This window comes from Coregonus clupeaformis, chromosome 10, assembly GCF_020615455.1.
Source record: "Coregonus clupeaformis isolate EN_2021a chromosome 10, ASM2061545v1, whole genome shotgun sequence".
Classification (NCBI taxonomy): domain Eukaryota; kingdom Metazoa; phylum Chordata; class Actinopteri; order Salmoniformes; family Salmonidae; genus Coregonus; species Coregonus clupeaformis.
The window spans coordinates 45,633,559-45,649,242 of NC_059201.1; the positions used below are offsets into that span (position 1 = coordinate 45,633,559).

Sequence of the window (15,684 nt, forward strand, 5' to 3'; positions counted from 1 at the left end):
TAGACAAACATTGGCAGTAGAATGGCCTTACTGAAGAGCTTATTAACTTTCAACGTGGCACCGTCATAGGATGGCACCTTTCCAACAAGTCAGTTTGTCAAAAATCTGCTCTGCAAGAGCTGCCCCGTTCAACTGCAAGTGCTGTTATTGTGAAGTGGAAATGTCTAGGAGCAACAACGGCTCAGCCGCAAAGTGGTAGGCCACACAAGCTCACAGAACGGGACCGGTGATTGCAGAAGTGCGTAGTGCGTAAAAATCGTCTGTCCTCGGTTGCAACACTCACTACCGAGTTCCACACTGCCTTTGGAAGCAACGTCAGCACAGGAACTGTTCGTCGGGAGCTTCATGAAATGGGTTTCCATGGCCGAGCAGTCGCACACAAGCCTAAGATCACCATTTACAATGCCAAGCGTTGGCTGGAGTGGTGTAAAGCTCGCCACCATTGGACTCTGGAGCAGTGGAACCTGTTTCTCTGGAGTGATGAATCACGCTTCACCATCTGGCAGTCCGACAGACGAATCTGGGTTTGGCGGATGCCAGGAGAACACTACCTGCCCGAATGCATAGTGCCAACTGTAAGGTTTGGTGGAGGAGTAATAATGGTCTGGGGCTGTTTTTCATGGTTCGGGCTAGGTCCCTTAGTTCCAGTGAAGGGAAATCTTAACGCTACAGCATACTAGACGATATTCTAGACGATTCTGTGCTTCCAACTTTGTGGCAACAGGGAAGGCCGTTTCCTGTTTCAGCATGACAATGCCCCCGTGCACAAAGCAAGGTCCCTACAGAAATGGTTTGTCGAGATTGGTGTGGAAGAACTTGACTGCCCTGCACAGAGCCCTGACCTCAACCCCATCGAACACCTTTGGGATGAATTGGAACGCCGATTGCGAGCCAGGCCTAATCGCCCAACGTCAGTGCCCGACCTCACTAATGATCTTGTGGCTGAATGGAAGCAAGTCCCTGCAGCAATGTTCCAACATCTAGTACAACACCTTCCAGAAGAGTGGAGGCTGTTATAGCAGCAAAGGGGGGACCAACTCCATATTAATGCCCATGATTTTTGAATGAGATGTTTGATGAGCAGGTGTCCACATACTTTTGGTCAAGTAGTGTACATATACAGTTTAATTCTGTAGTATATCTAAACCTGTGTAGTGAATGAAGGGTGCATATAGGCTAACATTGTGATATAGCCAGTAATCAAGTCACCTGACCTTATATGGCTGTTAAGGCCATGCAAATGTAATTACCACAAATGTAATTATATTACCTGCAGAATTGGATGCACTAAATATGGCCGCCGGTACACCCATCATGGAAAATTTACTTGAATGGGGATTGCCCCTTCTGGGAGTTCTATTTCTATTGTTAAGACTGCTTCACTCACCATCGAACTTGGCCTTGAGGATGAAGTCCCTATAGAACCTCTTCCCGGTGCCTGGCTTCATGGCATCACAGATCTTGGTGGCATTGGGTGGGCAAACCGCCTGCCTCATATTATGCAGGGCATGAGCCATGGCATACACTGCGTTCACTACAAACATGATCTTGGACTCCTGCTCAAACTTGCCGTCCCGCAGACTGTTTTCGCTACAACCAGGCTCTGTGAGACTACAGTCGAAGCGGTGCTCCCAGAATTCTCTGAACCAGGGATTCCGTGTGTTAGTGTAGGGGTTCAGCTTGGTGAAGTAGTCGGCAAACTCCCGGATAGGGTAGGAGGCCAGCTCGATGGTGAAGGCCCCGTCGGCTGCCGTCTCACTTCCCCTCACGACACTTTCCTGCAAATCATTCACATTTTCGGAGTAATTGGAATGAAAATACACCATTTATCAAAATCGCAAAACATTACATTTTATCGAAAACATTCTTATACAGGAATTTATTCCTTAATTGTGAAGGAGTCGATTCTGATTCTCACACTGTTAGGGATTCGGGAATCAACTCTTTTTGAATGGAAGCCAAGGTCCTACCTGCGCCCCCCAGCCATCACTGGCCACCCAGATGAAGGTGACTTTCATGCGGGCGGCGGCCACCAGCAGCTCCCTGGCATCCTCACTGCGTGTGAACAGAATGACCACCTTGGCATTGGACTTCTGCTGCAGCGAGCGGATCACCTGGTCGTAGCTGTACCGGTTCATCGAGCGGCTCACCTGTTAATTATGCACCAGCTTTGAAACATCATGTGCTAGAATAAGACAGTCTATAACATCAAGGCAGCAAAACATACAGCACTATTTTAAATGGAATCAACCGAGGCCAGGATTAAATCTGATCGTGGGTTGTCGTTAAATCAGCTTTTAAAGCCAATTTCCGATTGAGCCGACATCTGCAGCGTCTACTGTGAATGCGATCTCTGCTAACGCGGTAAAATTGCCTTTAGAAACCCCATTGTCGACAACCCATGATCAAATGTAATTTAACACCATGCAATAGTATTGTAGCGAAATTGGTGGGTAGCCCCAATTGGGATTCTAACCCGGGTCCAGCGACTCTTAAGCCAACACCTTAACCATCACGCCAAGATTTCTGAACCCCTTGACAAGGTCCGTAGGTGTTGGGTTAATGTCACCACAGTATGAAACCTTTGTAATGATTAATTATTTTCACTGTGAAAGTGGCAACAACAACAAACAAACAAACAACAACAACTGGCTGACCTTGGCCGAGGTGGCGATGCAGATCTGGCGGGCGCGGGCCTCCTGCTGGAAGGCATCGATGCCCGTCTCGCCGTAATCGCCCTCGGACGCCACGGTGGACACATAGGTCCAGTTGAAGTAACGCAGGATCTCGGCGATGGCCTTGGCCTGGTAGAAGTCTGGCGGCACGGTGCGGGCGAAGTAGTCGTAGCGAGACTTGTCACTGAGCTTGGCGCTGGTGGAGGCGTAGCTGATCTGGGGGATCTGGAAGAGGCGCAGGAGGTTGGCCACCTGGTGTGGGAAGAAGGGAGGGAGAGAGGGAGAGTGATAAACCATGCCAGCTAGTCCCAGACATTTAACATAATGCGATCTAATCTAAAATTTGAATCTAATAATAATTGAATAATCTCGCCATTCCCACCACTGGAAGAGGCTGAGGGGGGAGTTTGGCCACCTATACAGAGAGAGAGAGGGAGGGACGGAGAAACTATATCAGCTAGTTCCAGACATCTACCACCTACACTTATTGTTCAAAAAGGCCTAAGAGAGCTTTATCCTCATCTGAAATTCAAATGGCCTATAATCACCATATTTATCATGTAAATTACTCTCACAGTGACAATGGCTGTGGCCTCTGTATGGTTGAAGGTGACAATACACAGTTCCCGCCTTGGGTTAGGTGATCTCAACCGACACATACAGTGGGGAAAAAAAGTATTTAGTCAGCCACCAATTGTGCATGTTCTCCCACTTAAAAAGATGAGAGAGGCCTGTAATTTTCATCATAGGTAAACGTCAACTATGACAGACAAATTGAGAATTTTTTTTCTCCAGAAAATCACATTGTAGGATTTTTCATGAATTTATTTGCAAATTATGGTGGAAAATAAGTATTTGGTCACCTACAAACAAGCAAGATTTCTGGCTCTCACAGACCTGTAACTTCTTCTTTAAGAGGCTCCTCTGTCCTCCACTCGTTACCTGTATTAATGGCACCTGTTTGAACTTGTTATCAGTATAAAAGACACCTGTCCACAACCTCAAACAGTCACACTCCAAACTCCACTATGGCCAAGACCAAAGAGCTGTCAAAGGACACCAGAAACAAAATTGTAGACCTGCACCAGGCTTGGAAGACTGAATCTGCAATAGGTAAGCAGCTTGGTTTGAAGAAATCAACTGTGGGAGCAATTATTAGGAAATGGAAGACCACTGATAATCTCCCTCGATCTGGGGCTCCACGCAAGATCTCACCCCGTGGGGTCAAAATGATCACAAGAACGGTGAGCAAAAATCCCAGAACCACACGGGGGGACCTGGTGAATGACCTGCAGAGAGCTGGGACCAAAGTAACAAAGCCTACCATCAGTAACACACTACGCCGCCAGGGCCTCAAATCCTGCAGTGCCAGACGTGTCCCCCCTGCTTAAGCCAGTACATGTCCAGGCCCGTCTGAAGTTTGCTAGAGTGCATTTGGATGATCCAGAAGAGGATTGGGAGAATGTCATATGGTCAGATGAAACCAAAATATAACTTTTTGGTAAAAACTCAACTCGTCGTGTTTGGAGGACAAAGAATGCTGAGTTGCATCCAAAGAACACCATACCTACTGTGAAGCATGGGGGTGGAAACATCATGCTTTGGGGCTGTTTTTCTGCAAAGGGACCAGGACGACTGATCCGTGTAAAGGAAAGAATGAATGGGGCCATGTATCGTGAGATTTTGAGTTAAAACCTCCTTCCATCAGCAAGGGCATTGAAGATGAAACGTGGCTGGATCTTTCAGCATGACAATGATCCCAAACACACCGCCCGGGCAACGAAGGAGTGGCTTTGTAAGAAGCATTTCAAGGTCCTGGAGTGGCCTAGCCAGTCTCCAGATCTCAACCCCATAGAAAATCTTTGGAGGGAGTTGAAAGTCCGTGTTGCCCAGCGACAGCCCCAAAACATCACTGCTCTAGAGGAGATCTGCATGGAGGAATGGGCCAAAATACCAGCAACAGTGTGTGAAAACCTTGTGAAGACTTACAGAAAATGTTTGACCTGTGTCATTGCCAACAAAGGGTGTATAACAAAGTATTGAGAAACTTTTGTTATTGACCAAATACTTATTTTCCACCATAATTTGCAAATAAATTCATTAAAAATCCTACAATGTGATTTTCTGGATATTTTTTTCTCATTTTGTCTGTCATAGTTGACGTGTACCTATGATGAAAATTACAGGCCTCTCTCATCTTTTTAAGTGGGAGAACTTGCACAATTGGTGGCTGACTAAATACTTTTTTCCCCCACTGTATATATATGTACAAATCGCTCCGCCATTTCCTGGTTGCAAAAATTCTAATAGTTTGCCTAATTTTCAGTTTATGTGACAAAGTCATTGTGTAGAGAATCATTGTACCATCTAAATTGCTGTGAAATATATTTTCCATAACCAAAAATATTGTATTTTCAGCTTTTTAAAGCTGGTGTACAAAACCTAAACTAAAAGACACAAAAACAAAACTTAAGAATGGGAAGCATAGAAATAACACACATAGAACAGTTCTTCCTCTTCTTAGACTTGCTTTCAATGTGAATGACAGATCTATAACTCACATTTCTATGTGATCGGGTTGCCCAAAAAGTTACATATTGTAGCTTTTAAAGAAACTAACAAAACCACTGCAGCACAACATGCTCTCTGTTTTCAGAGCTAATTTATCAGGGAGTGATATCAGCTCCGCAGCCCCAGTCCAAAGGTGTCTATGGTTGCGTCCAAATGGCACCCTATTCCCTATATAGTGGCTCTGGTCAAAAGTAGTGCACTATATAGGGAAAAGGGTGCCATTTGGGAAGCATACAGTATATATATCGAATATATCTTCTGCTGTCCAAAAATGGTCTATCTCTTTATCTCTGCAGCCCCAGTCCAAAAATGCCTATTTCTACTGTGTCTGTATTCCTCAGAGGAGCTTATTTAAAACAGCTTCTGCTGTCTATCAGGTGTCTACCTGAGGGTTTGACTGACATTGGTGAGATGAGGAGGCCTCCAGCCAATGCCCCTTTCACATGTCACACAATCTGACACTATCTCCAACCCTGTCTACCATGTCAGCTATCCACATTACCTGGAGCAAGAGCCATAGTGGATAACAACCATATCTGTTTAATTATATGATAACAACAACAAAACCATAATTGAGATAAGAACATTAGACACTTGCTTTGCCATTTACAGTTTAAAGCTGTCTAGTCCAGGGCCAGATACACTCAAGCCCCCAGACAGACAGACTGAGGTGTGTGTGTGTGTGTGTGTGTGTGTTGGAATCTACAGTCAATATTCTGACACCATAAGCTCATTACGCCCCAAATAACTTGAACAAGATCTATTGATCTACAATGTGGGCGCTAGTGAAAGTGGATGCTGCTGAGAGCAACGAGGGATATTATTATGTGTGATGCACCACTCTGAAAGCAGATCATGTTGAATGAGCATTAGAAATTGTAATTATTGTCACAAGAAGCATGTGTTTGTTTAGTGGTCAGTGTATGTCTATGTTGCCCTTTTTTTTATTGAGTGACACATTGTCCGCAAGAGAATGGTAACAAAAATCATCTTGCTTTCAGCATGTTGTTCTCCATCTCTCCCTTCCCGCCACAGGGTTTCTGAGTGCGTGCCCATGTGTGTTCTAACATTACTGGAACTTCCACTGTGTGTGTGCGTGCGTGCATGCGAGCGTGTATGTGCGTGCCCATGTGTGTTCTAACACTACTGTAACTAACTACCACTGTCCCCCAGGCATCTCGGAATACCTAGAGGCTTCCACAGCCCTACCATTCCTATGGAGCTCATTTAACAATTCCTCTTCACACTAATCCACATTTAGATTCCCATTCGTTCACCAGCCTTCATTCGCTTCCCAGTTTCCAGCTCATGGGAATTTAAATAGCCAGAAATTAATCTTTAAAAAGGGAAATTAATCCAGTATTTGATACTTCATGCACATCATTACACACACAATGTATTTGTATGTGTTGTGAGATGCCCTATGCCGTGTTGCAGCTGTATGTTCTTCAGAGCACATATGTGGCCCCATTTGTGGTTTACAGTGGGGAAAAAAGTATTTAGTCAGCCACCAATTGTGCAAGTTCTCCCACTTAAAAAGATGAGAGAGGCCTGTAATCATATGTACACGTCAACTATGACAGACAAAATGAGAAAAGAAAATCCAGAAAATCACATTGTAGGATTTTTTATGAATTTATTTGCAAATTATGGTGGAAAATAAGTATTTGGTCAATAACAAAAGTTTCTCAATACTTTGTTATATACCCTTTGTTGGCAATGACACAGGTCAAACGTTTTCTGTAAGTCTTCACAAGGTTTTCACACACTGTTGCTGGTATTTTGGCCCATTCCTCCATGCAGATCTCCTCTAGAGCAGTGATGTTTTGGGGCTGTCGCTGGGCAACACAGACTTTCAACTCCCTCCAAAGATTTTCTATGGGGTTGAGATCTGGAGACTGGCTAGGCCACTCCAGGACCTTGAAATGCTTCTTACGAAGCCACTCCTTCGTTGCCCGGGGCGGTGTGTTTGGGATCATTGTCATGCTGAAAGACCCAGCCACGTTTCATCTTCAATGCCCTTGCTGATGGAAGGAGGTTTTCACTCAAAATCTCACGATACATGGCCCCATTCATTCTTTCCTTTACCGGATCAGTCGTCCTGGTCCCTTTGCAGAAAAACAGCCCCAAAGCATGATGTTTCCACCCTCATGCTTCACAGTAGGTATGGTGTTCTTTGGATGCAACTCAGCATTCTTTGTCCTCCAAACACGAAGAGTTGAGTTTTTACCAAAAAGTTATATTTTGGTTTCATCTGACCATATGACATTCTCCCAATCCTCTTCTGGATCATCTAAATGCACTCTAGCAAACTTCAGACGGGCCTGGACATGTACTGGCTTAAGCAGGGGGACACGTCTGGCACTGCAGCATTTGAGTCCCTGGCAGCGTAGTGTGTTACTGATGGTAGGCTTTGTTACTTTGGTCCCAGCTCTCTGCAGGTCATTCACTAGGTCCCCCCGTGTGGTTCTGGGATTTTTGCTCACCGTTCTTGTGATCATTTTGACCCCACGGGGTGAGATCTTGCGTGGAGCCCCAGATCGAGGGAGATTATCAGTGGTCTTGTATGTCTTCCATTTCCTAATAATTGCTCCCACAGTTGATTTCTTCAAACCAAGCTGCTTACCTATTGCAGATTCAGTCTTCCCAGCCTGGTGCAGGTCTACAATTTTGTTTCTGGTGTCCTTTGACAGCTCTTTGGTCTTGGCCATAGTGGAGTTTGGAGTGTGACTGTTTGAGGTTGTGGACAGGTGTCTTTTATACTGATAACAAGTTGAAACAGGTGCCATTAATACAGGTAACGAGTGGAGGACAGAGGAGCCTCTTAAAGAAGAAGTTACAGGTCTGTGAGAGCCAGAAATCTTGCTTGTTTGTAGGTGACCAAATACTTATTTTCCACCATAATTTGCAAATAAATTCATAAAAAATCCTACAATGTGATTTTCTGGAGAAAAAAAATCCCAATTTGTCTGTCATAGTTGACGTGTACCTATGATGAATATTACAGGCCTCTCTCATCTTTTTAAGTGGGAGAACTTGCACAATTGGTGGCTGACTAAATACTTTTTTTCCCCACTGTATAAGGCAATTTTGGCTGACAAGTTGGTTGCCTCTGCCAGAAGGCTGGGACTTGGCCGTAGGTGGACTTTCCAACAAGACAATGACCCAAAACATACCTCAAGATCCACACAGAAATGGTTCTGTGACAACAAAATCAATGTTCTGCCATGGCCATCTCAGTCGCCGGACCTCAATCCAATCGAAAATCTGTGGGCTGAGTTGAAGAGGGCAGTTGATAAGCACAAACCCAAGAATGTGAAGGATCTTGAAAGGATCTGCGTAGAGGAATGGTCCAAAATCCCTCCAAATGTGTTCCTTAACCTTGTCAAACATTACAGGAAAAGACTCCATGCTGTTATCCTGTAGTGGTTGCACTAAGTACTACATGAGGAGTGCCAATAATTATGAAACCTTGATTTTGGTGAAATTTATTTTGTATTAAATAACTGTATGATTTTGGTTGGTTCCATTGAAACATTAATAAAGTACAGTATTTCTCACACGTTGGTATTTTGAGTTTATCTCTATAATTATATTGTTTATATTTTTTAAAATATTGTTTGTGCATTGCCAGTCAGGGGTGCCAGTAATTGTAGAGCCCACTGTAGGACAGACACTTTTTGTATATATTTTTTTAATACTTCAAGGGGTTTTAATTTTTTTAATAAAATAGCAAAATGATCCTTGATATGGCCTTCTTAAATCAATTCCAAATAGCTTAGTAGAACCCACAGACACACACACACACTCCGTCCATCCAGCCTTCTACCATTGGACCATACAAGCATGTGCATTACCATATCAAATGCAGAGCGTCATTATAAGTGATTGTAATTCTATGTGCACTGTCAGTCAATGTCAGATATGACAGTCATTTGAATGACAAGGAGACTACGTGAACCTTGTAGATTGTTACTCTCTCTATAGCAATCTCTATGGCCAATATGGGCTGTGTATCCATTGTCCAAGGCCATGGTGCTCAGCTTTGCCTGGTTCATCATGTTCAAAACCACCATATTATACACAATACACACTAGTAGAGTGAAGAACTCCAGTCAGTCAGTTGTATTGACTGAGAGAGGCTGCATGATGTCTGTCTGTCTATTGATGAAGCCGCATTGATCTGTGTGTCAATTAAGAGTAAACCTGTGCAGAAGGAACAGGTGGAGTGCTCAACACTGAAATAACAACACCTCACAACCTCAGTATTAGATCAAAACTGGGGTAAATATTGAGCTGAGCAGAATAAACCCAGGTTGTTTTTATATTTTGATTTTAGAGCTAAGAAGAGCACTGAGACTGAGATTCTCCTCCGGGTGTTGATGTGTCATTCCCGTTCCTTTCATAATCAGACGATCATTGAGATTGTATTTCAATAATCTCACACACATCTGATAATTGGGAATACGTTTGACTTGGATACAGAATGCAGGAGGTTGGTTGATTAGTGCTTAACATGTGAATGAAGGGAACTCAATTACAGTGCCTTGCAAAAGTAGTCATTCCCCTTGGCGTTTTTCCTATTTTGTTGCATTACAACCTGTAATTTAAATGGATTTTTATTTGGATTTCTTGTTTTAAAAAAATTGGTGGTGCGTGCATATGTATTCACCGCCTTTGCTATGAAGCCCCTAAATAAGATCTGGTGCAACCAATTACCTTCAGAAGTCACATACAGTGGGGAAAAAAATATTTAGTCAGCCACCAATTGTGCAAGTTCTCCCACTTAAAAAGATGAGAGAGGCCTGTAATTTTCATCATAGGTACACGTCAACTATGACAGACAAATTGAGAAAAAAAAATCCAGAAAATCACATTGTAGGATTTTTTATGAATTTATTTGCAAATTATGGTGGAAAATAAGTATTTGGTCACCTACAAACAAGCAAGATTTCTGGCTCTCACAGACCTGTAACTTCTTCTTTAAGAGGCTCATCTGTCCTCCACTCGTTACCTGTATTAATGACACCTGTTTGAACTTGTTATCAGTATAAAATACACCTGTCCACAACCTCAAACAGTCACACTCCAAACTCCACTATGGCCAAGACCAAAGAGCTGTCAAAGGACACCAGAAACAAAATTGTAGACCTGCACCAGGCTGGGAAGACTGAATCTGCAATAGGTAAGCAGCTCGGTTTGAATAAATCAACTGTGGGAGCAATTATTAGGAAATGGAAGACATACAAGACCACTGATAATCTCCCTCGATCTGGGGCTCCACGCAAGATCTCACCCCATGGGGTCAAAATGATCACAAGAACGGTGAGCAAAAATCCCAGAACCACACGGGGGGACCTAGTGAATGACCTGCAGAGAGCTGGGACCAAAGTAACAAAGCCTACCATCAGTAACACACTACGCCGCCAGGGACTCAAATGCTGCAGTGCCAGACGTGTCCCCCTGCCTAAGCCAGTACATGTCCAGGCCCGTCTGAAGTTTGCTAGAGTGCATTTGGATGAGAAGAAGATTGGTAGAATGTCATATGGTCAGATGAAACAAAAATAGAACTTTTTGGTAAAAACTCAACTCGTCGTGTTTGGAGGACAAAGAATGCTGAGTTGCATCCAAAGAACACCATACCTACTGTGAAGCATGGGGGTGGAAACATCATACTTTGGGGCTGTTTTTCTCCAAAGGGACCAGGACGACTGATCCGTGTAAAGGAAAGAATGAATGGGGCCATGTATCGTGAGATTTTGAGTGAAAACCTCCTTCCATCAGCAAGGGCATTGAAGATGAAACGTGGCTGGATCTTTCAGCATGACAATGATCCCAAACACACCGCCCGGGCAACGAAGGAGTGGCTTCGTAAGAAGCATTTCAAGGTCCTGGAGTGGCCTAGCCAGTCTCCAGATCTCAACCCCATAGAAAATCTTTGGAGGGAGTTGAAAGTCTGTGTTGCCCAGCGACAGCCCCAAAACATCACTGCTCTAGAGGAGATCTGCATGGAGGAATGGGCCAAAATACCAGCAACAGTGTGTGAAAACCTTGTGAAGACTTACAGAAAACGTTTGACCTGTGTCATTGCCAACAAAGGGTATATAACAAAGTATTGAGAAACTTTTGTTATTGACCAAATACTTATTTTCCACCATAATTTGCAAATAAATTCATAAAAATCCTACAATGTGATTTTCTGGAGAAAAAAATTCTCATTTTGTCTGTCATAGTTGACGTGTACCTATGATGAAAATTACAGGCCTCTCTCATCTTTTTAAGTGGGAGAACTTGCACAATTGGTGGCTGACTAAATAATTTTTCCCCCACTATAATTAGTTAAATAAAGTCCACCTGTGTGCAATCTAAATGTCACATGATCTGTCACATGATCTCAGTATATATACACCTGTTCTGAAAGCCTGCAACACCACTAAGCAAGGGGCACCACCAAGCAAGCGTAACCATGAAGACCAAGGAGCTCTCCAAACAGGTCAGGGACAAAGTTGTGGAGAAGTACAGATCAGGGTTGGGTTATAAAAAAATATCAGAAACTTTGAACATCCCATGGAGCACCATTAAATCCATTATTAAAAAATTGAAAGAATATGGCACCACAACAAACCTGCAAAGAGAGGGCCGCCCACCAAAACTCACAGACCAGGCAAGGAGGGCATTAATCAGAGAGGCAACAAAGTGACCAACAATAACCCTATAGGACCACTTTAAGCCGTACACTCCACAGAGCTGAGCTTTACAGAAGAGGGGCCTGAAAAAAGCCATTGCTTACAGGAAAAAATAAGCAAACACGTTTGGTGTTCGCCAAAAGGCATGTGGGAGACTCCCCAAACATATGGAAGAAGGTACTCTGGTCAGATGAGACTAAAATTGAGCTTTTTGGCCATCAAGGAAAACGCTATGTCTGGCGCAAACACAACACCTCTCATCACCCCGAGAACACCATCCCCACAGTGAAGCATGGTGGTGGCAGCATCATGCTGTGGGGATGTTTTTCATCGGCAGTGACTGGGAAACTGGTCGGAATTGAAGGAATGATGGATGGCGCTAAATACAGGAAAATTATTGAGGGAAACCTGTTTCAGTCTTCCAGAGATTTGAGACTGGGAAGGAGGTTCACCTTCCAGCAGGACAATGACCCTAAGCATACTGATAAAGCAACAATCGAGTGGTTTAAGGGGAAACATTTAAATATCTTGGAATGGCCTAGTCAAAGCACAGACCTCAATCCAATTGAGAATCTGTGGTGTGACTTAAAGATTGCTGTACACCAGCGGAACCCATCCAACTTGAAGGAGCTGGAGCAGTTTTGCCTTGAAGAATGGGCAAAAATCCCAGTGGCTAGATGTGCCAAGCTTATAGAGACATACAGTGGGGAGAACAAGTATTTGATACACTGCCGATTGTAATTTTTATCATAGGTACACTTCAACTGTGAGAGACGGAATCTAAAACAAAAATCCAGAAAATCACATTGTATGATTTTTTAATAATTAATTTGCATTTTATTGCATGACATAAGTATTTGATCACCTACCAACCAGTAAGAATTCCGGCTCTCACAGACCTGTTAGTTTTTCTTTAAGAAGCCCTCCTGTTCTCCACTCATTACCTGTATTAACTGCACATGTTTGAACTCGTTACACATAAAGATGTAGACACAATTCAGAAAACAACAATACCCTATTGTCAACCCACAATTCATGACAATCACTGGATTAGGTTGTACACCAAAATATTTTGAATCATGCATTCCTGCTTGGACATGTTAGATGAAACAATTTATTTATTTAATAGCCCACCATCTCAGTAGTGTATTACATAGTCTAAAGCACTGTGAATGACTTTGTAAGGTAATTCCAAAAAGTATCTATTGTGTGGCGCCGCAGAAAAAAATTGGTACATCCAAATCATGGGCAGGTGCCACCAACTGAAAAAGTTAGTGGCACCAGTGCCACCAGGGGAAAATGTTAGTCTGGAGCATTGTCAAGGGGTGTGATTTCTATCTGCTGCAGAGTAATGTGTTCTTCAGCCAATCTGGCTGTTGGAAAGAGATTCATGCGATAGTATGTTATGCCTAAAAATATGATGGTCGGACAAGGCTATGTATGTTTGTGCACATGGAAGTCAGTGATTTATGTTTACTATAGATTAATGAGGCAATAAAAATGTGATGTGACTCAAATGTGACTAAACTAAAAGGGCATTTAGCTGATTAAAATGACCCACTTTTTTCGTCATTTTGACAGTTACTAGATTAAATCATTATTCAAATGACAACAATGTGACTAGACTACACTAAATCTAAAAAGAGTTCCAAAATTAACACACACACACACACACACACACACACACACACACACACACACACACACACACACACACAAACAAACACACACACACACACACACACCACAAACACACACCACACACACAACACACACACACACACACACACACACACACACAGATACAGCCTGTGAGATGTTATGGGATCGGCTGACAGTGCTCTTTACCAGGAAGTCACCCACAGCCAAATCAACCACATGTTAATGACCTCTATTAAAACAACAAAAAACACCTTGATAAACACACCTACTCACACAAACACACACACCCACGCAAGCAAACACACAAACATCCCGCCTGCACACGCACACACAAACACATTGTTCTGCATCATTTGTTTGGAGAGCCTGTGTAATGCTGTTTTCTCCCCAGTCTCTCGCATTGCATTTGTAAAAATGTCTGAAATGATTCCAGGTATTTTTCATTTCATCATAGTTGATACCAGAGGATATAAGCCTGTCACGCCTATATACAATTGAAGTCGGAAGTTTACATACACCTTTTACATACATTTAAACTCCGTTTTTCACAATTCCTGACATTTAATGCTAGTAAAAATCCCCTGTCTTAGGTCAGTTAGGATCACCACTTTATTTTAAGAATGTGAAATGTCAGAATAATTACATTTACATTTTAGTCATTTAGCAGACGCTCTTATCCAGAGCGACTTACATTTAGTGAGTGCATACATTTTTATTTTCATACTGGCCCCCCGTGGGAAACGAACCCACAACCCACTCCAATACCTTGACTCTGTTGTCCTTAAGCCATTTTGCCACAACTTTGGAAGTATGCTTGGGGTCATTGTCCATTTGGAAGAACCATTTGAAACCAAACTTTAACTTCTTGACTGATGTCTTGAGATGTTGCTTCAATATATCCACATCATTTTCCTTCCTCATGATGCCATCTATTTTATGAAGTGCACCAGGCCCTCCTGCAGCAAAGCACCCCCACAGCATGATGCTACCACCCCCGTGCTTCACGGTTGGGATAGTTTTCTTCGGCTTGCAAGCATCCCCTTTTTCCTCCAAACATAACAATGGTAATTATGGCCAAACAGTTCTATTTTTGTTTCATCAGACCAAAGGACATTTCTCCAAAAAGTACGATCTTTGTTCCCATGTGCAGTTGCAAACCGTAGTCTGGCTTTTCTATGGCGGTTTTGGAGCAGTGGCATCTTCCTTGCTGAGCGGCCTTTCAGGTTATGTCGATATAGGACTCGTTTTACTGTGGATATAGATAATTTTGTACCTGTTTCCTCCAGCATCTTCACAATGTCCTTTGCTGTTGTTCTGGGATTGATTTGCACTTTTCGTACCAAAGTCCGTTCATCTGTAGGAGACAGAACGCGTCTCCTTCCTGAGCGGTATGACGGCTGCGTGGTCCCATGGTGTTTATACTTGCGTACTATTGTTTGTACAGATGAACGTGGTACCTTCAGGCATTTGGAAATTGCTCCCAAGGATGAACCAGACTTGTGGAGTTTTACAATTATTTTTCTGAGGTGTTGGCTGATTTCTTTTGATTTCCCCATGATGTCAAGCAAAGAGGCACTGAGTTTGAAGGTAGGCCTTGAAATACATCCACAGGTACACCTCCAATTGTCTCAAAGGATGTCAATTAGCCTATCAGAAGCTTCTAAAGCCATGACATCATTTTCTGGAATTTTCCAAGCTGTTTAAAGGCACAGTCAACTTAGTGTATGTAAACATCTGACCCACTGGAAATGTGATACACTGAATTATAAGTGAAATAATCTGTCTGTAAACAATTGTTGGAAAAATTACTTGTGTCATGCACAAAGTAGACAAAGTAGACTTGCCAAAAATATATTTGTATTAAAAATAAATGTGTGGAGTGGTTGAAAAACGAGTTTTAATGAATCCAACCTAAGTGTATGTAAACTTCCGACTTCAACTGTATACATGCATATACATACATTAAAAATGCAGTGTGGAAACCCAGAGGTTCTGAACAAAAATATGAACATTATTTAATGTCACCTTGTGAGAGAGAAGGAAAGAAATGAAAACAACAGTTCTCTGGGAAATGGGAGGAACAAAAGAGA

The 15,684-nt window shown here is 42.8% G+C and overlaps 1 protein-coding gene across 1 annotated transcript in view; it reads right to left on the minus strand.

Annotated features, from left to right (window-relative positions):
• The window catches only part of LOC121575043 (metabotropic glutamate receptor 2-like), a 66,194-nt gene that overhangs the window by 15,700 nt on the left and 34,810 nt on the right, over nt 1-15,684 (minus strand). Inside the window, exons 3-5 of the mRNA XM_041887831.2 lie at nt 2,658-2,927; nt 1,971-2,150; nt 1,388-1,778 (exon numbers count right to left, since the gene is read on the minus strand). Of these exons, the coding sequence (XP_041743765.2) occupies nt 1,388-1,778; nt 1,971-2,150; nt 2,658-2,927 (841 nt within the window). The remainder of the gene's footprint in view (nt 1-1,387; nt 1,779-1,970; nt 2,151-2,657; nt 2,928-15,684) is intronic.